Source organism: Ochlerotatus camptorhynchus, unplaced genomic scaffold (genome assembly GCF_037179485.1).
Source record: "Ochlerotatus camptorhynchus isolate MF236.1 unplaced genomic scaffold, CSIRO-AGI_Acam_v1.1 ptg000081l, whole genome shotgun sequence".
In the NCBI taxonomy this organism is placed as follows: domain Eukaryota; kingdom Metazoa; phylum Arthropoda; class Insecta; order Diptera; family Culicidae; genus Ochlerotatus; species Ochlerotatus camptorhynchus.
Genome location: NW_027040571.1, coordinates 2,050,950 through 2,078,419, shown reverse-complemented (window position 1 = coordinate 2,078,419; position 27,470 = coordinate 2,050,950). Strand labels below are relative to the sequence as shown.

Sequence of the window (27,470 nt, the reverse complement as noted above, 5' to 3'; positions counted from 1 at the left end):
GTTATTTGACTTTCAATTAAAACATTACAAACTTCCTTGCACCACGGAAAATACTAGAATCTGCTGCATTGAACAAGCAAGCTGATGTTACGAGATGGACCAGCCATGATCTTAGCCTGTCTGAAAAGACAAATCCAAAGAAAAAAAAAAAAAAGCTGATGTTGTTGTTTAGGCTCTGAACCATTTGGTGGATTATTTTAACTTTTGGTTAAAATTTGACAGATGGAAAGTTATCGATTAACCCTGCTATCCGAGCGCAATGACGTATTAAATTGACAAATCGACAGTGAGCATGCATAAGGGCCTATACGCGATGATCGATTCTCTTCGTCGATTTTCTCTTTTGTTAATAACTCGCTAGATTTAATGTTTCTCGGTGCGTTTGCTGTTGCTTTTGATAGCCAATACAACCTGTTACTACTCTGCATTGAACAAATTCTAGAAAATTGTTTCGCTTAGCTGTAGCAATGCAAAGAGAAAATCGATGAAGAGAATCGATCATCGCGTATTCGTCCTTATGAATGCTCACTGTCGAAATCCATGTTTCAATCGACCACCGTGACGCTGCAATCGCAGCGGTGATAACAGTGCTAACATTTGAAAACGGCACAAAAGCCATTTGTAAACAAATGGTTTGTGGGCCCTTTACTCACTACTTGAAGTACACCTACGCGACACAACAGCAACATCGGGTAGGGGAAATTTTCCCCTTCCTGACGATGCTGTTGGTTTGCGTGGGCGTTCTTCGGGTAGCGAGTAAAGGGCCCACAAACCATTTGTTTACAAATGGCTTTTGCGCCGTTTTCAAATGTTAGCAGTCCGAAACTATGTGTCAAACTGAATACATTTTTGAAATTTCAACCAAAACATTATTATTTTCTATTTATTCTAGCGAGTTTCTGTGGAAGTCAAAACATGATCCGAGCAAAAAAGTAGTACTCGTAATAATGGTATATAATGCTGAATTTTATCGTGCTTTGTTTCGAAAATATCTTCCAAATAAACAAACATCATACAAATTACCCGATTCGTTCACTGACTAAATCTATTGCCACTTAAAAATTAATTTCAGCCGGTGTATTAATCAGCAGATTAAATCGTTTTTCGTCTGGTGCTACACCGAGCAATCGGCCTATTTCATAGTTTTTCGTCGATTCCCACATAAACGCGAACCATAAATTGACCTTACCTAAAATGGTTAAAAATTGTTTATAATCCCTGCTAAACTTTAACTGAAATGGTTATGGAACTTTACATGAACGTTTAATGATAAAGTTTCAACCTTATGTATTATGGTTTTTTGGAACTGGACCTTACAAATAATGGGTTGTTAAGAACCATTACCGTTCCAAATTCTTGTTTTCTCCATACATTTTCGGAAAGAGAATTATATTAGAACCTTTTAACTTATGTTTTGAGAACTTTAATGGTAATGGTTATGGTAGTCAGTAAGGTCCACGAATGGTTTTGTAACATCGATCAACTTTATGTGGAATATATCGCGAATTGGTTGCCGGTAATTTACTCATTACCAATTCACGATATATTCTACGTAAAGGGTGATACGGTCAAAATTTGGTCAAGGGAACACGCGTGTAAATCGGTGAAATCGTTTATTTAAAAAATCAAATTAAATTTCTTTTTCAAGTTCAATTAGTATAAAATTCAGGAAAAATATTCAGTTAGGCTTCCGCTTTTCCAAATCCGAATTGCCGGGCCTTACGCTTGACCCCTGCCATCAGATTTTGTACAGCCACCTTGTCCACCTTCTTCGCCGCAGAAAGCCAGTTTGCCTTGAACTGCTGCTCGCCCTTAGCAGTTTTTTTGGTCTTCTTTAGGTTCCGCTTGACAATAGCCCAGTATTTCTCAATTGGGCGGAGCTCTGGCGTGTTGGGAGGGTTCTTGTCCTTGGGAACCACCTGCACGTTGTTGGCGGCGTACCACTCCATGGCCTTTTTTACCGTAATGGCAAGATGCCAAATCCGGCCAAAACAGTACGGAACAACCGTGTTTCTTCAGGAAAGGCAGCAGACGTTTATTCAAACACTCTTTCACGTAAATTTCTTGGTTGACAGTCCCTGAAGCTATGAAAATGCTGCTTTTCAAGCCACAGGTACAGATGGCTTGCCAAACCAGATATTTCTTTGCGAACTTTGACAGTTTCATGTGCTTGAAAACATCTGCTACCTTTCCCCTTCCTTTTGCCGTATAAAACTCCTGTCCCGGAAGCTGCTTGTAGTCGGCTTTGACGTAGGTTTCGTCGTCCATTACCACGTAGTCAAACTTCGTCAGCATCGTCGTGTACAGCCTCCGGGCTCGCGCTTTGGCCGTCGTATTTTGTTTATCATCGCGATTTGGAGTCACTACCTTCTTGTAAGTCGATAGTCCGGCTCGTTTTTTGGCTCGATGCACGGTTGTAGACGATACACCCAGCTTATTTGCGGCATCTCGAAGAGAGAGGTTAGGGTTTCGCTTGAAACTACCGGCAACTCTCTTTGTCGTCTCAGCGGCTTCCGGTTTTCGATTTCCCCCCGATCCAGACTTCCTGGCTGTCGACAAACGTTCCCCAAACACTTTAATTACATTTGTAACGGTTGATTTGGCAACTTTTAGCGATTTTGCCAACTTTGCGTGCGAGTAGCTCGGATTTTCGCGATGCGCGAGCAAAATTTTGATACGCTGCTCTTCTTGCTTGGACGGCATTTTGACAACTGAAGAGTGAATTCCAAAATCAAAATAGGAGCAACATTCTACACACACACACCTTCAAAATGAGGGGTGTTCAGGTTTTTTAAATGCAAAATTGAAAGAAATACGTCAAGTTGATATTGACCAAATTTTGACCGTATAACCCTTTATGCAACAAACAGTTCTATTTATTCACTTTAATACTGAGAAATCGAAACGACGAACGTACACTTTTCACTGGTTTCTCTGTGCTGTTACTTAAGGCAAACGGCATCTCCATAGAAATCGGGTGACTTAAGTAACATCGAAAACTATTTTGATCGGAAGGTGATTATGTCAAAAAGCAATTTGACTGGTAAATAATTTTAAAATGGGATGTGATCCTATATTCAGACAGTATATTAGTGTAATAGCAGGAGCATCGATTGACACTGATAGCTCGACTTTGTTTACCTTTGTTACATTCGACGTAATGAAAATTTGCTCTTAAATTATGTCACGCAAATTTGGCCCATTTTCAACCACCCTTCCCCCTTTGTCACATTTTTTATATGGACCTTAATTGTTTTTTGTAAGGCTCGCCACACTTTCCAAAACCCCCCTCCCCCCTAAAAGTGTGACATAATTAATGGACGATCGTACAAATGCAAATACTGGGTGTCCAGCAAACAGTTTATGTTAGCTGAATTTTTCGGAAAAAATATCGTTTGCTGTTTTTCAGTAAAGCTTTTTTGTTGCTGATCATGATCCAGCAAACCGTTTTGCTGATAATGAAAACTAAAATTTGGCCGGTGGAAGCATAACTGTTCCATGTGACATTTTGACTTTTTTGAGTTTATGATGCTTAACGTTATAAATCAATACATATTTTTAAAATATTATATTAAAACATGCTGTTTATTCTAGAAAAATTAAAAAAAAAAGTGAAGTCGTTTTGTCCCATTGCAAAAATGGACGCCTATCTGTCCCACTGCTCCAATTTTTAATATTTATAAGAAATTCTTCAAAAGTTATAGCAACAATCAATACGAAACTATCGATTTGAAATTGGCTCACTACTTGACTAGCCTATTGGTCCCAAGTAAATGATTAACGTATCCCATTCTAGTCGGAATTCTAGTACTACACTATATTTGTTTTGATTCTCTATGAAAGTTTGACAGATAAAATGAGGGGTTCGTTGATTTTCCCATGTTTCGAGGGGTGCATCGATTAGCTTGGGACCGAAGATAGTACCAGAGCTGAGCCAAAAAGTTGAGCAAGTTTCTTCGGGACGTTCTGGTCTTAGAGTTACCTCTATGGTTATAGCATAGAGGTAACTCTAAGACCACTGGGTCCCGAGAAAATCATTATTATTTTTGGCTCACTCAGTACCAGAACAACGGTCCCAAGCAGTCCCAAGCTATTTCACTCACCCCTGCATGTTCTGCATGAATCCACACACCCCTGATGTTATCTGTCAAACTTTCATAGCAAATCAAAACAAACATAGTGTAGTAATAGAATTTCAACTAGAATAGGGTACGTTAATCGTTTGCTTGGGACCAATAGGCTACTAAAGTGGTGAGCCAATTTAAAATCGTTAGTTTCGTATTGATTGTTGGTTATAGTCTGTTATCCAAATAATACATCGTAAACATATAACAAGATCCAAACGATTACACAAATAGTAAAATTAATCTTTGAATTATTTGGATGATACCTCGTAAGCACAGTAACACTTTTTTTTTTTAAATTAAGGCTATCATTCTCAATTCTGTTGCTATTTACAAACAAATAAATTATATAATGTACTAATCAACTTGCAACGCCTTGCCCTATTTGTACCTTTTCGTGACACATATGATAATTTGGTATTGAAAAACTATAGAGTAAAATTATGAGATTTTTTTTAATAAAAGAAATGCATACAACGGTAAATAACTATCATTCCGATGCATGTTACTTGGTCGGAAGACCAACTAAAAATGATGTTTCGTCTTCTCCAATAACAGGTACGACAACTGCCAACAGAGAGGCCTTCCTATCTACTTCAATTCAACGAGGAGACCTTTACCAGAGTACGTTAGCTTCAGTAGAGAACGTATCGTTGGCGATCAGCTGGAGTTAATTCTTGGAAAACAGTTTGAAGTATTTAAAGTCCTCACTGTTGATGTTGCTTGCGTATCCTAGCTCATATCGTCCTTTTTGAGAAAAACAATTTTCTCATGATGTCCACGTACGGGCGAGGCTTGCATAAGTTCAACGTGTACTGTACGTATAACGTGTACATGCAGACACTGGAAATGATCGTGCGTATGCGCCAACAGGAGCAATTGTCTCGTTAAAGACTAATAGCTATCACTACCACTGGAACCACCGTACCAAAGATGAATACTAAGATGAAACTGTCGGAAGAAAAACTTTCTATTTTAGTGTCCTCTTTCACGGTCCCTTTCATCCAATGAATATCCACCGTATTCAAGGTAATTTTGTGGTTTTGCTGCCCCCTCGGTAGAGATGAAATTTTTCGCTCATTTTAATCTAAGAGAAAGAGGTGACAATTGACAAATCCATGTTTCAATCGACCATCGTGACGCTGCAATCGCAGCGGTGATAAGTTCGAAATAATGTGTCAAACTGAATACATTTTTGAAATTTCAACCAAAAAACTATTATTTTCTATTTATTCCAGCGAGTTTCTGTGGAAGTCAAAACATGATCCGAGCAAAAAAGTAGTGCTCGTAATAATGGTATATAATGCTGAATTTTATCGTGCTTTGTTTCGAAAACATCTTCCAAATAAACAAACCTCATCCAAATCACCCGAATCGTCCACCGACTAAATCTATTGTAACTTAAAAATTAATTTCAGTCGGTGTATTAATCAGCAGATTAAATCGTTTTTCGTCTGGTGCTACACCGAGCAATCGGCCTATTTAATAGTTTTTCGTCGATTGATTTAGTCGGCCAACTTTGTCTGTTGTATAATCGGCAGATGATTTCAAACATTAACATGTTTTCAGTAATTTATAAGTCTTGAAGTAGCTTTTTATTTAAGAACAATGCATTACAAAATAGTTTTATGCATTTTGTACAAGATTCATCCATGCTGACAAGAAATTTTCATGAAATTACATTGAAATTAAATAACTTTGCAAACAATCAATGAAATTTTCAAGGGCTGTCACAGACTTATCACCGTCGGTTAGTGCTTATTCCTGCCACCAGGCGCGCATGAGTTTAAGTTGGATTTCTCAATTGGCTTCTTCCTTTTTTATTTCTATCTCTATCTTTATCTATCTCTATCTCTAGCTTACGCACAGAAAATCGGCCAATCAGGAGCAGGTTCACGTTTGACAGAAAAGTAGTTAATTTTCGCCCTCGTATAGTCACCTCTCCTCTTAGATTTTAATCAAAACAATCACATCAAAATCAAAGATGTCCCATTTTTCAATTACTCGATTAACAACTAATCGATTATTTTTTTCACTTTGCTGTCATTTTTCCACCAATGAGAGTGCAGCACATGTTTGAAGCGATGGACGATGATCCTCTGAAGAATTTATTGCTTATATCGGCATGATATAACCGATTACAAATATTTTACTGTTCGGTTCGTTAATCGATTAATCGTTTATTCGAATGAAAATCGGCTATCACTAGATGAATGTGAAACGTCATTTCAAATATAAGGACCGTACATAAATAATGATACAATTTGAAAGGGACCGGGGCTCATCACAAATTACGTCCACACGGTAACTGAAATAAACACGAGTAATGAGAGAGAGAAGGATTAGTATTTTCCATTTAATTCCACTACTTTATTTGCTTATCCTTGACAGATACGCGTATTTCGTCTACAATGTGCAGACTTCTTCAGTGTCTTCCCAGACAACCAGAATGCACGTATATTCAAAGTTGTTTTCGTGATATACAAACATATATACAAACAAACAATTCGTATAGAATGCAAATAAATGGCTTATACGTACAAAAGTGGAGACCATATACGTGCATATTTTAATTTAATTTTAAACGAGTTGATTTAATATCATATACGATTTAATCTGTAGTAACAAATTCATTTTCATTCCTAGTTGAACACTCAGTCGGTTAACAACGTCCCGGTCTCAGTCACGCGGCATCTAGTTTTTTTCGGAGTTTTTTCCGCCCGAGCGGTTTTTTCACCCCCCCATCGGGTGCCCCAAGTGACCAGTGTGCAACAGAGGAAGTGGAATTCCATGGGCCGAGCCCCTTGGAGTTGCCATCCAGCTTTAATTCACCCCGGTAATCCATCCGGTCGTCAAGCCATTTTTTCATTATCGTGCCGACCCACCAACACCAACCATCACCACCAGCAGCAGCAAACGGACCATCTAGCTGCAACGGCTGATAGGTTGTTTACAACCGGCATAAGTATTAGACAATACATTTTGCAAGTCCATTGCCTCCCTATTGTAGTTTAATTTTGCCTCGTGGCGCGTGACTCTGTCTCTCACCCCTGGTAGGGGAGTATGGGTCATAGTGAGACAACTTTTTGCAAGTAGATATAAGTTTTTTTTTGTTTTTTTTTTGTTTCGATTTTTTTTTCTTTTTGATTTGTTCGTACGTCGGGCAAAAAATTTAATTACTAGTAATTAAAATTAATTAATTAGTGAAGGTTTTAATTTTTTTTTTTCCTTCTTAAGTGGTTGCGCACCGCTTTTGCGCAACACTTATGGCATCTTCCGATGCCTACGTTACGCGAACCAGATACTATGAACCGTCTTCGAAAGGACCATGGGTTGTCTTTTTTCGGCCCAAAAATAAACCTTTGAAAACTCTCGACATAACGAGAGATTTGCTGCGTAAGTATCCGGGAATCTTGGTACACAAAGAAAGATTCAACAAACTGCGTGTAGAAGCACCGACTTATGATGTGGCAAATAAAATTGCTGATCACGAGCTTTTTAGTGTTGAGTATAACATCTACATCCCTTCTCGAGATGTGGAGATAGAAGGCGTGGTCTCCGACGCGAGTCTGACTGTCGAGGACTTGAAACATGCCTCGGGAACTTTTAAAAACTCGACATTCGCTACCGCGCTAGTGAAAATACTGGATGTAAGGCAACTGCATTCAGCATCTTTGCTAGACGGTAAAAAAGTTTATAAACATTCAGACTCGTTCCGGGTGACTTTCGCAGGTTCAGTTCTCCCAAACTTTGTTAAAATTGATGGTGCTTTTTTTCCGGTGCGACTGTTTGTACAGAGGGTATATAATTGTACCAACTGCAAAAGGCTGGGACACTCGGCCAGCCATTGCGGCAACAAAACTCGTTGTGGCAAATGTGGTGAAAACCACAAAGAGGATTCTTGCCACAAAGAATCAGTAAAATGCGCTTACTGTGGCGAGAATCCTCACCCCTTGCAGGAGTGCCCGATGTACAAACAGCACTCCGATAAAGTGCAGCGTGCAATCTCTGGACGCTCCAAGCAGACATATGCTCAAATGTTGAAGGCTGCATCAGCCGTCCAAGATGCAAACCAATTTTCGGTTTTGTCAGTTGAAGAATCGGACTCTGACTCATCCGATGAAGGTGATTCTACGGTGGTACACGCACCTTCAAAAATGGACGGTTCCTCAAAAAGAAAATGCCCCTCCCCGAAAGTGCGCCGTAAGAAAACTAAAGTCACCTCCAGACGATTGCCAAATTCCCAGGGTAATGGGGATGAAAAAACAAAACCGAAGGCTCCTGTTGATCCAATCCCTGGATGCAGCAAGAATTTTCCGCCATTGCCCAACAAAGATAAAAAAAATAAAAAAGCTGCTCCTCAAACTTCTCAAAAGAAATCCAAGTCCGAACGAGGTTTGCTAGCTTTTTCGGACATTGTGGAATTCATATTAAACATGTTCAACATACAAGACCCTCTAAGAAGCTTAGTTTCTGCCTTGCTTCCAACGTTAGAATCATATCTTAAGCAATTGACTGTTTCATGGCCCCTCCTTGCATCAATCATATCTTTCGATGGATAATTCGTCGAACGAGGTCGAAGATATGATCACTGTGCTACAGTGGAACTGCCGTAGTCTAGTGCCTAAACTAGACTCGTTCAAATTTTTACTTCACAATTCTGACTGTGATATATTTGCTCTCTGTGAAACATGGCTTTCTTCCGATAAAGAACTCAACTTCCACGATTTTAACATTATACGCCTGGATAGAGACGATTCTTATGGAGGAGTACTTTTAGGGATCAAAAAGTGCTACCCTTTCTACAAAATTTCCCTTCCTGCTCTATCCGGCGTCGAAATCGTTGCTTGCCAAATAAATGTGAAGAACAAAGATCTTTGCATAGCTTCAGTATACGTTCCACCAAGAACCTCCATTAGCCGTAGTCAACTCTGGAATCTAGTTTCGATTCTTCCATCCCCAGTATTAATTCTGGGTGATATGAACTCCCATGGTACTGGGTGGGGCGATCTATATGACGACAATAGAGCGGCTATTTTTTACGATTTATGTGACGATTTCAATTTGACTATTTTGAACACTGGTGAAGCGACACGTATAGCAAAACCTCCGGCTCGAGAAAGCCGACTCGACCTATCTTTGTGTTCAAGATCGCTATCATTGGATTGTCAGTGGAAGGTTATCAATGATCCCCATGGTAGCGATCATTTGCCAATCATCATTTCAATAAAGTGTGGCCCTCACTCTGCAGAACCATCTCGGGTTCCATTTGATCTTACAAGGAACATCGACTGGCAGAAATATGCAACGGCGGTGACAATCGGTGTCGAATCAATAGATGCGCTTCCACCATTGGAAGAATATCGATTCCTAGCCGATTTGATTTACAAAAGCTCACTGGAAGCACAAAAAAGAAAAGTTCCAAGTGCACCCTTTAAAAGGAGACCAGCCACACCTGGTTGGGACGAAGAATGCACAAAATTGTATGTAGAAAAATCTGATGCTTTCAAAGCTTTTCGTAGACACAAAACCTCCACTTACTTCGAGGAATATTCAAAGCTTGAGACAAAGCTGAAACAATTAATCAAAGCAAAAAAACGCGGTTATTGGCGCAATTTCGTCGAGGGACTCTCACGAGAAACCTCAATGAACACCTTGTGGAGGGTGGCTCGCAACATGCGTAACCGCTCATCTTTCAATGAGAGTGAAGAATACTCCAACCGATGGATATTCGATTTCGCTAAAAAGGTCTGTCCGGACTCAGTTCCAGCACAAAATATTCTTCGAGAAGCGTCTCCTAGCGGCGGCTCTCTGGATAGACCATTCTCAATGCTGGATTTCTCTATGGCTCTTCTTTCATCGAACAACTCCTCACCGGGAAGCGATATGATTAAATTCAATCTTCTGAAAAATCTCCCAGATATCGCTAAAAGACGCTTGCTAGATTTATTCAATTCCTTGCTAGAAAACAACATTGTACCGCCTGAATGGAGACAGGTCAAAGTAATAGCCATTAAAAAACCTGGCAAATCAGCGTCTGACCATAACTCATACCGTCCGATTGCTATGCTTTCGTGCATTAGGAAATTGTTGGAGAAAATGATCCTTCGGAGACTCGATCACTGGGTCGAATCAAATAACTTGCTATCAAATACACAGTTTGGGTTCCGCAAGAGCAAAGGAACAAACGATTGTCTAGCGCTGCTTTCCACAGATATTCAACTGGCCTTTGCGCACAAGGAGCAATTGGCTTCAGTATTCTTGGACATTAAGGGGGCTTTTGATTCAGTTTCCATTGAAATTCTGTCAGACAATCTGCACAGATGTGGACTTTCTGGAATTTTAAATAATTTCTTGTACAATTTGTTGTCAGAAAAGCAAATGAACTTTTCCCTTGGACAACTGACAACTTCCAGAATTAGCTACATGGGCCTGCCCCAAGGCTCATGTCTCAGCCCTCTTCTTTATAACTTTTACGTCAAAGATATCGACAACTGTTTGGCAGAACAATGCACGCTAAGACAACTTGCAGATGACGGTGTGGTTTCCGTAAGAGGTCCACATGCCGTGGACTTGCAAGGACCATTGCAAAATTCCTTAGATAACTTGTCTTCTTGGGCTATGAATCTAGGGATCGAATTCTCACCGCAGAAAACTGAACTGGTAGTGTTTACTCGAAAGCGGTACCCAGCCCAAATGCAGCTTAATCTTTTGGGCAGAAACATTACCCAATCATTGTCTTTCAAGTACCTTGGGGTCTGGTTTGATTCAAAGTGCACTTGGAATGCCCATATTACGTATTTGAAGCAAAAATGTCAGCAGAGGATCAACTTTCTCCGTTCAATTTGCGGCACATGGTGGGGTGCTCATCCGGGAGACCTCATAACGCTTTATAAAACAACTATTCTCTCTGTTCTAGAGTACGGCTCTTTCTGCTTTCTCTCGGCAAGAAAAAGTCACCTAATAAAATTGGAACGAATTCAATATCGTTGTCTGCGTATTGCTCTAGGCTGTATGCACTCAACGCATAACATGAGTCTCGAGGTTCTGGCAGGAGTAACACCCCTCCAGAACCGTTTCTGGGAGCTCTCTCTCAGAATACTAATCAAATGCGGAGTGACGAACACACTTATAATTGCTAATTTTGAAGAAATTCTTGGGCTGAACACACAATCTCGATTTATGAGAATCTACCACCACTACATATCATCAGATATGTGTCTTCCTTGTTATACTCCAGACCGTGTTCACTTCACCAATCGCAGTTCCTCAATTGAATATGATCTGACCATGAAACAAGCAACTCATGGGATTCCCGATCAACTTCGACCTATTATTATTCCGCGTATTTTTACTGAAAAGTACCAACAAGTCAATTGCATGAAAAGATATTTTACAGACGGGTCCCGTCTCAATGGATCCACTGGCTTCGGTGTCTTCAATGAAAACTCTAGCGCCTTCCGCAAACTTCAGGAACCTTGTTCCGTTTTTGTTGCTGAGCTGGCAGCAATCAACTTCGCATTGGGGATGATTTCCAACATGCCCGCAGACCATTACTTCATCTTCTCGGATAGTCTCAGTTCCATTGAGGCTATTCGGTCGATGAAACCAAGTAGGCACTCATCTTATTTCCTTTCAAAGGTAAGGGAGCAGATGTGTGTGCTGGTCGAAAGATCATATATGATTACCTTTGTATGGGTCCCCTCACATTGCTCAATCCCAGGCAATGAGAAGGCGGACTCTCTCGCAAAGGTGGGCGCGCAGGAAGGTGAATTGTATGACAGGCAAATTTCACACGATGAATTTTACCATTTAGTGCGTCAGAGTACCTTTTCGAGTTGGCAAACCGATTGGGACACTGGAAATCTTGGACGGTGGTTACACTCAATTATTCCTAATGTTTCTTCGAGAGCGTGGTTTAAAGGCTTGGGCTTAAGTCGTGACTTCATTCGCGTGATGAGTAGACTTATGTCCAACCACTACTCGCTAGATGCTCATCTCAATAGAATAAACCTCGTGGACAGCAACATCTGTCGGTGTGGAAACGGTTACGATGACATCGAACACGCAGTTTGGCAATGTACGGATAATGACGCCGCCAGAGAGCGACTTTTGAATACCCTCGAGGCCCAAGGAAGACAACCCTATGTTCCTATCAGAGACGTGTTGGCAACCCGTGATCTCTGCTATATGCAGTCCGTTTATGTTTTTCTTCAAATGTCTAGTATAAGAATTTAATTCCTTTTGTCTTTTGTCTCTCTTTATTAGTTTTTGTTTGTCTTCCCTAATAAAAAATAACCATAAACGAACAATAACCCAAATCATTGAACTATTCCACAAATTGTTTGGATGATACCCAGAACACGTCGTTAAGCAAATTAACCATACAATTTTTATTAGGGTTGTCCCCCCGTCTCGATGAGTCTCATCGTCGCCCACTGGTCACCCACCATAGCCGGTCGAACTCCGGACGAAGCTAGAACAGCACTACCGTTCATACTGGCGACAACGCTCTGATGAGACAACGAAACCCTACCCCAAGCTCCTCCCCTGATCCTATCCTTCGAAAATGTACCCTTCTAACCTCGAGTAAGCCGCGAGTAATCGGCCCAACTCCTACTAGACATAGAATTAAGTGAATCTTGTTACACACAGTGAACAATGAATTATCGGCTCCGTAAAGCTAACGCGATTGAGCCTTCCAAATAAACGAACTAGATAAAAAAAAAAACAAATTCATTTTGAAAAGTCTTACGATGTAATCCGATTTAATTTGAGATACAGTACTGTGGAAAAAGGAGTCATCGCATATCGGTCGGAAATTCGCATTCTATACGATTTAACTTATATATAATTCAAGGTATGCCATTCTTATGTGCGATTTTGACTTAAACTGTAGCAATTTACGATACTGTCTGTACATTATTATACGACTTCTGGTTGTCTGGGTTGTACTAAGACTTCTTCAGTGTCTTGTACTAATACTATTATATCATGTAATATAGGCTGTCTTGCAATGAGCACTCATACATCTAGTTTTCAATGGAAATCCTATGTATGAGTGCTCATTGCAAGACAGCCTATATTACATGATATAATAGTACGTTCAGACTACAGAGTTATAACATGTTATAGCGCTATCTTGATGGTGCTTTCTGTGTTGCAATTATTTGACAACCGTTATAACATGTTATAACTCGCCAGTCTGGCCGGCGTTTAATAGTACGTTCAGACTACAGAGTTATAACATGTTATAGCGCTATCTTGATGGTGGTTTCTGTGTTGCAATTTTTTGACAACCGTTATAACATGTTATAACTCTCCAGTCTGAACAAGGCATAAGCCATAGTTTGTCCGGGGTATTAGGGAAGAATATATATATTCGTCACAATATATTTTGACACCATCCTGGGACAAATCTTTTGTCAGGACCTGTTCTGCAAGGATCTTTCGGATGAAAAAGCACCCTTTTAGTATGCTCTTAAAGTTTAGTGCATGTATTTTAAGAATCCTCCGATTTAGTTACCGTCGTTGAGGCCCCATCTCCAACAGCAGCAGATGACGGTGCAAACAGCACCGTCTGTGCTAACTCGTCTACCTTCCTGAGAACCTGAGGATCCTCCGCGTGCAGCCTACGCGTGTGAGCTGTGCCAAAGATGAAAAAAGTTAGTGTTGCAATATATAAATACTTCCGTAGCCAGGAACGTAGTTTATAGATACCTACAAGCAAGAGTTTTGTGACAGGTGAAGCCGGCATTGCAAATGATGCACACGAATGGCCTTTCTCCCGTATGTTGCCGGACATGAGCCCGGAGTGCCTTGGCCAAGTTGAAGCCTCTTCCACAGAAAGAGCACTGGTGTGGTTTCTCGTCCGTATGTGCACGCATGTGAACGTTCCGGTCACCCACCCGAGCGAATGATTTCTTACACACCTGTGTAAGAAAAAAATAGCCATTACAATCTGCAAGTTATGTTTATTTTAAAATAGTTAAGGTGCATGTCTAAGTAGCTCCCTTTTCCATTCTTAAAAATCAATGCCGTATCTGTTGTGTCTAGAGAAACACTTGCAATTGGGTTGTTTAACTTCGAAAAATATACCAATGTTTATACATCATCTGATAGAGCTTCGTTTTCTGAGCACAACGATATTTTTATTGATCCCGTGGACATTCATCTCGATTTTTAAATCAAGATTTAAATTTTTGATCGTGACACTAAATCTATTCGTTGACATCTCGCTCCCATACAAAGTCCCACCAAGGGGCGCAAAGATGGTGATTTTTGATAATGTAATGGTACTTATTTAAAATAGTTCCAGTGTACCAGAATTGATGAAATTTTAGATTTCGGTTCCATTTTTAACGCAGATAACGAATATTTATTTACCTCAATAACCCTAAACAACCAAATTGATTTGTCAAGACTTGCAATATTTTTCTAAAGAATTTTAGGTCGATATAACTTTCGAAGAAAAAACAACCATACTTTAATTATGTCACTCTACATTGAGGAAAAAATAACCCCATCCCCCCTTTCGACACGGTTTCCCAATACCTAATGCATTGCTCGTCACATAATCTTTAGAAAAAATGTTATTGTTCCTGTAAAGGTTATTAAAATTTTATTGAGTTTTTGTTGGATCCAATAAATTTGATTGATTACATGATTTTTCTGCACAATTTCAGGTTACTTTTTTACCCTAGTTTTATCGCTTCCGTAAATACCACTAATGGAACGTTAATCCGGATTGGTCGTGGTCGGATCGTGGTCTACGTAGTCCGCACCAGTTGCTGTTGGTGGATGTTTGGATGAGCTCACCGTCATGGACATTGATTTGTCCCAAGCGGTGGGACCGGTCCCCGAGTCAGTTGAGTTTCCCTGGAAGTCTGATCAGCTCTACTGGAGTAAATTTGAGACACCGAACTCGTTATTGTGTAAGCACAAATGCGATTTATGCCGAATATTTGAATAAACTTTATGATATTTTCAGGATGAATTATGCAACGGCACATTTGTTCACTGTAATTTTGTTAGCACTTGATACATCATCTCGAATGGCATGAAGCTTGCATTACATGCACAGTTTCAACACAATCGGACAAGGGGTGCTTCTGTCGGATATGGGCTTTGCGAATCGCTCTTCGCTGACAGCAGGTAGATGCATCATTTCCTTCAACACGCATGCATACATGTACAACGTGATTTTATTTGATTTTAGTCAATTTCATTCTCATATGACCAAGCCAGGAAGCTGTAGTGATCGGACCTGCTGGAGGAAGTTATCTACTTCTTGAACACCCTGCGTTTGAACAGCATAAACAACATCAACTGTAAATTTCTCAAACACTGCTGCTACTGGGACGCTGTAGGTTTCTTATGGCTTGTTTACGTTTGGAACCAGTTATGCGAGGTAGGCGACGATTGTTCGTATTTGACAGCCACCTCCCCCCCTTGTGCTGCTATCTATGTAATGGAGGAGTCCCGCAGGAAACAGATAATTGGCGTTGACGGCACCGCCGAAAAATCGTCTCTTTTAGCAAAGATTGACAGTTTCTTATGGGAATTTTCAGTGGAGTGAAAGGATAGTATACGAAGTCCGCCATGTTTCACGCACAGTCTGACGTTTGCTTATGGATTTTACCACTGGAGTAAAGAGCTACAGAGTCGCCGTCAACGCCAATGGTCAGTTTGAGGCATCTGTCAGTATGTTGGGTTTGCAGCTTAATTTGAAAGACAAATGGGTGCGTCAATATGGATACATATCATTATGTTAGGTAATGTTAACAATATTTTCTATTGAAAAATAAAAACAGTTATTTAAAAGTTTTGATATTCAATATACAATAAAAAAGATGACAAACGATATTTTGATGTTGAAAATGCTTTTATTTAAATTAAACATATTTTATATATTTAAATCAAAGTGGCACATATGTCAATATAAGTATACAAAGCTTTTATGTTGAAAGTTTAGTTTGAATAAAAAATAATACACTTTTAAATTTAACACTGTCAAGCTTTTGATTTGACAGTTCTACAATTTATTTTGAAAGTTACTTTAAAAAGTAGGGGGCACGTACCTTTTGAACTGACAATAGGCTGACTTTTGTTTTGAATGCTATCGACTTTCTACCAAAAAGAACCAATGCAAACTTTTAATTTTACCCATGGTTTTTTTTTTAATTTCATTAACGATAATTTTTTGTGTGTACGTTACCATTGCGTACAACCCCATAGGGCTGTCCCTTGTAGTTTTTGTTGGCTCTTTCATTGCCTCGTGCTTTACTGTTTGGTACAAACGGTCTGGTCAGAGCAATGAATTGAATAATGCAGTGCTTTCACACTCAGCCTACACTAATAAAATTTCAAATATTGTATTGCGCATTTTGCACCAAATTAGGCTCCTGTGCAAAAAATAATTGCACAGTTATATTTTCGCACATCTCATAAAATTTAAAAATCGACTTATTAGAAAGCAGAAAAGGGTTTAAAACATTACTATATTTAACTTTTATGACCAGTGCGAAAATATTACTTTGTACTTATTTTTAGCGCAGGAGTCTAATCAGGTGTGAAATCCGCAATGTTTATGTGTCCCACACATGATTTTTTGCAATGTGATCTACAAATGATATCTATGTGTCGAACACATACTTAATATGTGTACACATAAAAACCATGTGTAACCACACATACTATTCATTTAACTCATAAATTTCATGTGTGCTTCTGGGTGGATTCAGTTTATGTGTGGTCACATGAAAATCATGTGGAATTTCACATCGAAATAAAAATGTGTGGAATTTTATTAGTGTAAGCCGTCAATAGTTTTACCACAGACAAACAGACATAACACATTGAATATTTCTCACTGTAAAACATCGTCGCTAAAACATTACCGCCATCTGTTGAGTACACTGTGGTGGGTAGTACGCTGAACAGATGGCGGTAGGGTGTAAACGTCAAACGCAAGGGAATTGACTATGCGCGCCACAGGTGGCGGTACTACCAACTACTATACTTTTAAATTGACCGTTAAATGCGTGTTCGATGAAGAACTTGCGAGTGTTATGTCTGTTTGTCTGTGGTTTTACGCTCCGCTTTTAGCGCAGTTTTAGCGTTGAAATCAGGTAGAGGGGGCGCTCATTCTCTGTGCTGTCACAAGGGTCATTTGCTGGTTGTGTAATATTACGTTGTACGATGTACATCGATTTTGTGAACAAAATTTCATCTGCTTTTTGCTATAACATCATTATTAAGCCGGCGCCGGTGGTGTAGTGGTAAGCGTGACTGCTCTCTCACCCCAATGGGTCTGGGTTCAATCCTAGTCGGGGTCGGTGGGATTTTTCTGAGGCATAAAAATCTCTGGTTACGTCTTCCTTCGGAAAGGAAGTAAAGCCATTGGTCCCGGCCCATGTGTGTGTTGAATGGGTGCGATATCCTACGCAGGTGTGGAAGCTGCCTTCCTGCACATTCGATTGCATGACATGGATGGCAATCGATGTTCGTCGGTGATTGGCACTAGATTGCGGAACAGAGACCAACGTTAAATAAAAGAATGATAACATCAAAGTTGCCCAAAATAAGATGCATGTGTCATCAGACCGTCGATGGTGACCCACGACTCGATGTTTCGTTTCACCGGCATGTTTGCTATGCGAACACCAGTCGAAATGGCGGAGATATCGATATCGATTTCGCATCGTTTCTCTTATGACGTCATAACCGTACCTTTTGAGGGATTTCGAGATTTGTTGACATTTTCTCACACAAATCGTAGAGCCTCAATTCCACTGCTCCCTCCTCCAGCGTGATCCTTGGGCCGTTCGCAATGCTGTTGTATTTTATAAGGACTGTTTCAATTTGAAACTAGAACAGAAACGCACCTCTCGCAATTCTGAGTTGCAGTTTCATTATTCGAGCACTATTTTGCACCAGATTTGCAACTGCTCGACTATTCTGTTTTATTTCTGAGCGAGTTTGAAACACGAATGGAACTCTGTTTCAAATTTCTTTGGATATATTTAAAGATGTTTCGAAGAGCTTCACAAAAAAACTCTATGAACTTCATAAAGAACAGTAAAGTTTATGGAACTTGATGATTGCAAACATCTTTTCGAACTGTGCGTTGCGCTGATCGTGTTGCAGTTTTATTTTTGACAGTTTCAAATTATAAAATTGTCGAGTCGTTTAAAACAATTTGAAACTCAGCATTGCGAACGGGGATATTTTTCCCGTCGACTGAAATCTTGTGCTGATTATCGTGTTCCTCGCAAATTCGTTGCGCCGACGCTATGTCAACAACCTTCACGGACGAGACACTGAGGGATCTGCTGTTCTGGATTCGTATCCCTTCACCCTGTTGTAGACCCAGAATGGTCGCACAAAAATTGTGCACTTTGACAAGATCCAGTTTCTTAGGCGTATTCGCAAAACCTTTTCGAAAGGTATTTTCTCGACGGCTCATTGCGAAGTCGTTTGGACACACAGCGACACGGAATGTTTTAAACCTTTCGATTGGTTTACCATTCAAAATTCTCGTTTTCTTCACACATTTTTAGAACGGGAGCTTTCTTAAAAGCTTGTTTTTCTATGGTTCGAGAACTTAAATAATAATGGTGTTGGTAATCTTTTAAATAAATACATACATACTGATTTTTTTAAATATCGGTCAACTTTGTATGGAATACATCACGGGCTACATACCATTAAATAGCAAATACAGTAATAAACAGAAATCGCCCCTCCTCGCATCAGACCTTTAATCGTTCAATCATTTCACATAACCGTAATTCCAAATCAATCTCATTCATCTTTAATAGTACGTGAGAACAACAGAGTTATAACATGTTAAAACAATTATCGACAAGAAAAATACCATAAAAATAGACTTATAAGATGTATGTTTGGGGTGCTAGAAGACCACTGAAAAAGCGCATAGATATCGTACACTGAAAAAAGTTTTCATACAGGGGAAATGACGGCTTCGGCATGACAGACTATTTTCGGCAACCCTAATTGAAACACTATTTTCACTGGATTTTCTTACGAAAACACTTCGCTGAATGCATGCAAACGATTCTTTATGCTTTCAGCTTCAATTTGACTATATTTTTACCACTGAGAAAAAGCAATCTAGCAAGGTTTTCTTGAAATGCAACACACGCACTTCAAATTGTAGCTGATTTCGAGTTGCCGATAATAGAACAGCAGATTTACATGCAGTTCAAATGGAACGGTTGCCGAAGAAAAACTGGTTGCCGACAATACTCGCTCTCACTAGAGAAGATTGGAGCTTTGTAAAAGCGTTTCAAAACAGTTTTTGACAATTCTTTCGACTGAAATTGTTAGAGCAGCTGGCAGCAAAAGATTGTAAACAAACCAATACTGCATATGTGTGCGTTCCTTAGAGAAAAAGGCTATAGAAAGAAGGTCGCTGCTTAGGTTGCCGAGAATACGTAAATTCCCCTAGTTGGGAACGCACATGATATTTTTCCAATAACAAAATTAATGATTTTTATCCGAAATTCACATAGCATTCATATAATCACATGAATTCTATGTGATAAATCACATAAACTTCATTGGACACATAAGGTTCATGTGATTTCGTGGTGCGATTCCCAATTATGAAATCACATGAAAGGTATGTGAAATTCTAATGGATATTTTCCATCGGAAATGTGATTTTTTTATTTTGAGTTTAGAACAATAGAAAAGATTTTCAAAAAGGGGGCTGACCAAACCGATCAATACTGTAGTTCCACTTACCTCGCAGCTGTACGGTTTCCGCTTCAGATGTACCGCGTTGATGTGATTTTTTAAATGTGCGAGTGCCTTGAAAGTATTGCCGCATTTAGTGCAGTCGAATTTTCTCTCTTCGCTGTGTATTTTGATATGTTTCGCCAACGATGACGGCACTTTAAACGTTCTGCTACACAAATCACAAGCGTATGGAAAATCATTGGTCTTTTTGGAAAGCTTCTCTTCCATCTTCATTGGAACCATTTCAACAGTGTCTTCGTTTTCCGGCAAAGATTGATCAAACCGTATGCTTACATCTGTCTTGCCGTGCACTATCAAATTATGTCGCCTCAGATCTCGGATTCTCAGAAACGATTCGCTACAGAATTCACAATGGTGCGATTTTTCGGCATTGTGTAGTATCATATGTGACTTTAGCTGGCCTAGTTGGGTGAATTTCTTACCGCACTGCTCACACTGATAAGCCCGAATGTTATTATGGATGGCAAGGTGTAGTTTAAGATTACCTTTCTGTGCGAATTGTTTATTACAAATATTACAAGGATACTTTAGTGTCTCTTCGTGTCTTTTTAGATGCGTTTTAAGGGTACATTCGTAGCGAAAGCTTTTTCCACAAATATTACACAGATAGGATGACGGTTTTTCCGCCAATTCGTGATTCTTCCTATGGGCATACTGAATAAAGGTCTTGTTGCCGTGGCCAACTGGGTGCACCATATTCTTATGTTTTCTCAGATAGCCCCTGGATTTGAAGGACATCTCGCATTCATCACAGGGGAATGCATTCACTTTATTGTGCAAATGTAGATGATTATTTTTGATGGCGACGGTTCGGAAAATTTTATCACATACAGGACATTTTAGCTTACCATTGTCCTTTAAAGGATTTTCTTCGTCTTCCAACGATGATTCTTCACCTTCTGGCTCATATTCTGATGACGATTCTTCACTTTCAAATCCAACATCATTACGATTCTCATTTTCGCTATCTTCTGGAGGTTCAATATTCTTAGAATCGTTCAAAATCTCCGAGTCTTTAACACAGCAGACTTGTAAGTCCGGCTTGATATCTGGAACATTTTCAGGAAGTTTCACAAAGTAATGCTCGAGATACTCTTGAGCTTTTTCGCATTGCTTTCGGAAAGCATCGACAGCCAGTAACCGTTCCATGCAAATACTGCATATATTTGCCGGATAACCATCGTCTTTCGCAATCTAGAAAGTTATACAATTAAGTAATATTAGAATACGAAACGGCCCTATCGCAATTTACATACCTTCAGTTTCAGTAGCGACAACTTATGGAACAAATCAACATATAATTTACCACTGGATTCGGTGTCGTCGAAGATCGAAATCAACTGTTGATCAGAGTCGGTGTTTAGACACGTTCGACAAGTGAATGAAAGCGATAGCTTGTCTACACAAACTGCTTCGAACCGATCCTCGGTCTTCATTGTGTCAATTTATAATTAACTGCATAAATAATACTGGAATAATCGGAAAATGCAAAATCTTTACCAAAGAACAGAACACGAAACAGTGACAATGACAATAAAGTTTGTTGCAAGGTGTCTACATATAGGTGTTCTAATGTGTCAAATTCATGATTCAGCCATGTTGGATTTTTGTATGGAACAGCGACCGAGTTTGTTTATAATTTGCTCTAAAACCACACTTCCCCCCCCCCCCCCCCCGCGACCTCCTCGCCTATATAGTGACAAAGCTGTATCACCATTTATATACCCACCATGGTTTGTTGATTATTATGATGATAAATGACAGAACGATTGAAAAATAATACAAAAGGGCGTATTTCTGGAAATCGGATTCTGATGGAAAAAGAAATTACAATGTTCGAAAATTGTTGATCGTCCAATTTTCGAAAAGGTGTTTGCCAAAATTAATTCCTTGTCGTTCATAAATTAGCCTGGTATAGAATAGCAGGTTTATTTAACTGTTTAATGACTTGCAGCAAGTCCTTATAAATATAGCGACTATACCAAGAACCTCTCCAGATTAGAAGGAACACTCGCCGAGCCTTGACCACAGCCTAGAGGGAAAAAATATTGTGAGGGTATCCGCATTTCATCAGAATCTGATGTCATTTTCATTGTTACCATTTTAGACTTGGTAATTTTATTGTAAAGGGCCACCCACAATAGTCCGTCACCGTCACCGTCACCGTCAGCGTCAACTGACAGCTTGGTTTGAGCCAACGCTATTCAGTTTAGCAACCCACAAAGATGCGTTGCGCTCACTACGCGCCAGTACTAAAACGCTGACGCTGTGCTAAATTTTGAAAATTTTCAAAATTGACGCAGCGTCATGTTGCTGTTTTGTCACATCAGCGTAATCAGAAGCGTGCACGGATAGAAATCTCCTTATACCTTTTGGCAAATTTCCATTGCTGATTATTCATAAAATGTATAAGTCAACTAATAAGCAGACGCCTTGCAAAAAGTTAATAAAGATCATGTGTCAAATGAAATGTATAAGCGGTCACACATACCTTTTATGCATTCTAATAGGACCTATGTGGTTTGTCTTATAAAATGTATAAGGCTGATGCTTTGGCAAAAATGTATAAGTGAAACACATGAATTAAATAATTGATTTTCGTTTCGTGTATGTTGTGCCGTGTTGCTTTGAACACATCATGGAAAACATTGTTAGTAGGAATTTGCATTTGTAAGGAGGGCCAACCCCAATTCCCAAGCAAATGTCAGTGATTTTTTTTTTCAATAAAATCGAGAATAAAATACAACTAGTGAAATAGCTTTGTAGACAATTGCAACTATTTAACAATATTGTGTAAATACATGTTTGGCCAACACATTTCGGTTAACGTATGCAGATCGTGTCGCATTGTTGCCTCTCTGAAGGGCCGCAGAGTTAATACATCTCAGAGGATCAACTAATGTACGCCATTCACCAGGTTCACTGACGTTCCCATCACCATCCCTCCTGGATCTGGACAGCCGTTGATTGAAGTTGTCTTGAATTAGAGGTAGGTGGTGGATATGGCCGGAGCAAGTTATTCTTAAGAGGAAATGCAGCACCCCCAACAATGAAATACGGCATCACTTCATTTGAGCCTGGCAACTTGCTCGGTGCTTGCAAATCCAACTCGCCATTCACCAATCGCCTCCAAAATTCAGAATCCCCCCTATTCTGCGAGTCACGTGACTCTCTGTCACCGGTGAGGTGACAATAGTCACCTCGTGTGAGGTGACTCTCCATTTGATTTACATGGAGAGTCACCTCACACGAGGTGACAATTGTCACCTCACCGGTGACAGAGAGTCACGTGACTCGCAGAATAAGGGGGAATGTTCGGACTTTTTTTAATATTAAATCTTCTACCAAAACAAATGATTAAAACGAGATTATGCTACTGTCAAAACGCAATGCGTGACGCATGATTGTGCGCAAGCGCTGCGTCAATGCGTCCGTCAGCCTTTTTAGTACATGATGAATGCGTTGACGCTGACGGTGACGGTGACGGTGACGGACTATTGTGGGTGGTCCTTAAGCGATTGTGAAGTATTTTTCACGGTACATAAAATAGTTCAAAGCAGACCCGAAAAAAAAATTACAATAAAATTTTCAGTGGAAACAATGCTCTAACATTAATATTTATTGTCGACAATAAAAATGATTGTCATAATGTTGTACCCTTCCGAAAACGGCAAAACTGCTACCTAGATGTACAATGAATGTACATAATAAAATGTTATTACAATGATTTTTATTGTATTTTTCATTTATTTTATTGTTAACATGATTCGATCACGAACAATAATGAACAACTCTATTACAATAAAAATTATTGTTACATTAAATATTGGTGTGTTTTCATTGTGGGTTACTTCACGAACAATAAAAATAAATCTGATTGAAGCATGCAGACTATGAGAGGGTCAGCAACACTGCCAATGTAATCAATATAGGCGCTGCTCGTATCAATGACGTTTATATAAGGTCCGGGTCAACAGGCAGCTTGCTGGTGTTAGAAGCAAAAATATTGTAAGCATTGCTGAGCATTCATGTGACGACGTCACTCTACCATAACATTCCATACTGCGAACAGTGAGATTTACGTCACTGCCAGCAGCTGTTTCGTGTAAAAAGATAAACATTGCAGTGAAATACGAACACCACTAAACATTTGTTCATTTCACTAACACCAATAAGCCTGTTGGCCCGGACCTTATATAAAGGACATTGGCTCGTATGGCTCTTGCTTTGACACGGAACCGAATTTTGTTCATTTAAATCAAAAATAAAAATGTTCATTCTATAAACATATGAATAATTCAAAATAAATTAAAACCATGTTTGCAACAAAAATATATATGTTTGAATTAAAGTCAAAGCATGTTTATTTCAACAATATAGAATTTGGGTAAACGATTTTTAGCGTGCCCTGCATTTTTTCCTTCTTGTTTACATTCGGAAAAAAATGCCCCAGCTTTGCCAATCAACTGAAAACGGCCCGCAACAAAACCAAAGTCATGGATGCGGAAACCCACCTAGGTAAGTATGTTAACATAAGGAAACGAAAATCCGAAATGGATTTTGTATCTATTCCGGAACCTCCAGCCTTTTCTCTTTGATCTTCTCTCCTGCCACAAGCAGATCCGAAACATGCTCCTCATTTACACCTGCCTTGTGTTCTTGCTCTGTCCGTAATTGCCCCAACTTCATCCGCTCATTTTCCATTCGCTTCGAAACTTCAGCAAGCTTTATCATATTCACACAATCCTGACTCGACTGATTAATTTGTTGGATCAACTTCTTACTAAAATCAGTGCTGCATTCATTCTCCTTCCTTACCGAACTCAACGGTTTCTCATCATCCTCATCTTCTTCCGATTCCTGCATTTCCAATCCTACATTGCAACGAGCATTGCAATCAGACAGAATTCGGGATCTTCCTGCAGATCTTTTTTTTTATCTCTTGGCAATCCATTTTTCTGCTTTATCTTACATTCAAATGCCAATGTAATTTAAAATTAAGTTTGTTTCTTTCAAACATAAGAAGCATGTTTAAAATAAACATATTTATTTTTGTTCACATTGTTGTCAAACCAAACAAAAATATTCACGTTTATTTTCAACACGAATATTTTTAAAATAAACGTAAAATTATTTTTATTTTAAACATTAATATTACATGACTCAGTTGAACCAACAATCAATACGAAACTAACGATTTTAAATTGGCTCACCACTTTAGTAGCCTATTGGTCCCAAGCAAACGATTAACGTACCCTATTCTAGTTGAAATTCTATTACTACACTATGTTTGTTTTGATTCGCTATGAAAGTTTGACAGATAACATCAGGGGTGTGTGGATTCATGCAGAACATGCAGGGGTAAGTGAAATAGCTTGGGACTGCTTGGGACCGTTGTTCTGGTACAGAGTGAGCCAAAAATAATAATGATTTTCTTCGGGACCCAGTGGTCTTAGAGTTACCTCTATGGTTGAACCAAGGGGGGGAGGTGGCTGTCAAATACGAACAATCGTCGCCTACCTCGCATAACTGGTTCCAAACGTAAACAAGCCATAAGAAACCTACAGCGTTTGTTTACGTTTGGAACCAGTTTCATACAAGATGATCAGTAGGCTGATTTGACAGCACGTCCCCCCCAGAGTTGAACGCCTACGACCAGATCGGTTTGAGTTGAATTCAACTCACCTGCCTTATCTAAATCCCGCTTAATGCAGACCTATTCCGTGCAGTCAATAATCATACAATAATAATAAAAAATTCCACCACTAAGATGTTAGGAAGGAACTCTCAGGTGGAAGCATATTTCATGGGCGATTCTCTCCAGTCGAATGCATTAGCTTATCAACGATACTCAACCACCAAAGAGACGTGACCTAGGGAGATCGAGTGCAGGGATGTTGGCCTCCAATTCTCACAAGTTCCGGATCGAATCTCAATCCATAACCAGTAAAAAAAGGACTCACCCGTAACAGACATACCACCACCCACCCCCTCCCTTCCCGGGGCGATGTTTTATGTTTTCGATTTATTTTTAAAGTCGATAAAGTAGATCTGTCAAGCCAACACATACACTTTAAAGTACACTGTTATTTTTTTAATCAATAAATTCGCCAACCAACAGTAAAATAACAATAATATATAATGTTATTGAAAAAAATTTATATGGGGAAATCACGAAAATTTCATTGTTAAGATACTTAACAACCCCCCTTTTTTATTGTAAATTTTCCATTTACCATGAAATTTTCTGTTTTGTACAACATAAATCAAGGTAAATTTATTGTAGACGTAACAATGTAAATCATTGTTAAGACAATAATTTTCGTCTTATTGTTACATTGTTTTTTATTGTATTTTTGTTGTTATTTTTTTTCGGGGAGGTCAAGCCATATTTGCAAACACCTCCACTGAATAGATCGTGCATTCCATCTACACTAGTATTGTTGATTACGTGGAACCACAAACGAAGTGACAGACGACTTACTGGCGAAGAACTCCATTAAAATAATGTGGTTCACTGTAATAGAATTTTCTTGGAAGCTTGTTCCATCATCCACCAGATGGGTTAGTTTTTTTGTTTTGATTTGAACATAGTTGATTTTGGGTACAATGATTCTTTGACAGAGTGCAAAGAGTGTATCATTTTGTCATTTTTTTTATGCATTTCAGTTTTGAGTAGAGTGAAAGAGATAGAACCAAAACATTCTAATACATTTCGACAGTGAGCATGCATAAGGGCCTATACTGCCGTTCTACGCATAACTGTCCCATGTTCTATGCAATCCTTCTGCACCGTGGGACTCTTATGCGTATAGCGGCAGTATACGCGATGATCGATTCTCTTCGTCGATTTTCTCTTTTGTTAATAACTCGCTAGATTTAACCATTTAACGTTTCTCGATGCGTTTGCTGTTGCTTTTGATAGCCAATACAACCTGTTACTACTCTGCATTGAACAAATTCTAGAAAATTGTTTCGCCTAGCTGTAGCAATGCAAAGAGAAAATCGATGAAGAGAATCGATCATCGCGTATTCGCCCTTATGAATGCTCACTGTCGATTTGGTGAAAATGCTAGTACAATCCAATGAGCTACTAGATAAAGAGAGCAATGAATGAACTCCTAAGTTGTCACCTTGGAATAAACACAGAATAAATCTAACATTTTTATCGACTCCTTCTAACTTCATGTTCAATTCTTCTTTCTAAAGACTACTGAAGGGAATTATTAAATGTTCTAATAACTTATTTATTCCCGAACTTTTTATTGCTACTTTTCGAATGATACCAGCGGCAAAAAGATTGAAATAGTCTATTCTTTTATCTTCTGATGATTTGACGTAACCTGTTGAACTTCTTGGAAATCTTCTATTCTTTGTACTTTGGAAGGTGTAGTATAACCAAAGATGATTACTAAGATGAAACTGTCGGACGAAAAACTTTCAATTTCAGTGTCCTCTTTCACGGTCCCTTTCATCCAATGAATCCCCCCCGTATTCAAGGTAATTTTGTGGTTTTGCTGCCCCCTCGGTAGAGATGAAATTTTGTGCTCATTTTTATCA

General features: G+C 39.2%; 1 protein-coding gene across 1 annotated transcript in view; it reads right to left on the bottom strand.

The window, feature by feature from the left end:
• Positions 1–13,555: 13,555 nt before the first annotated feature.
• Positions 13,556–27,470, bottom strand: part of LOC135698012 (gastrula zinc finger protein XlCGF26.1-like) — a 50,795-nt gene continuing 36,880 nt past the window's right edge. The window contains exons 3-4 of the mRNA XM_065217879.1: positions 13,849–14,056; positions 13,556–13,769 (exon numbers count right to left, since the gene is read on the bottom strand). Of these exons, the coding sequence (XP_065073951.1) occupies positions 13,627–13,769; positions 13,849–14,056 (351 nt within the window). The 3' untranslated portion in view covers positions 13,556–13,626. The remainder of the gene's footprint in view (positions 13,770–13,848; positions 14,057–27,470) is intronic.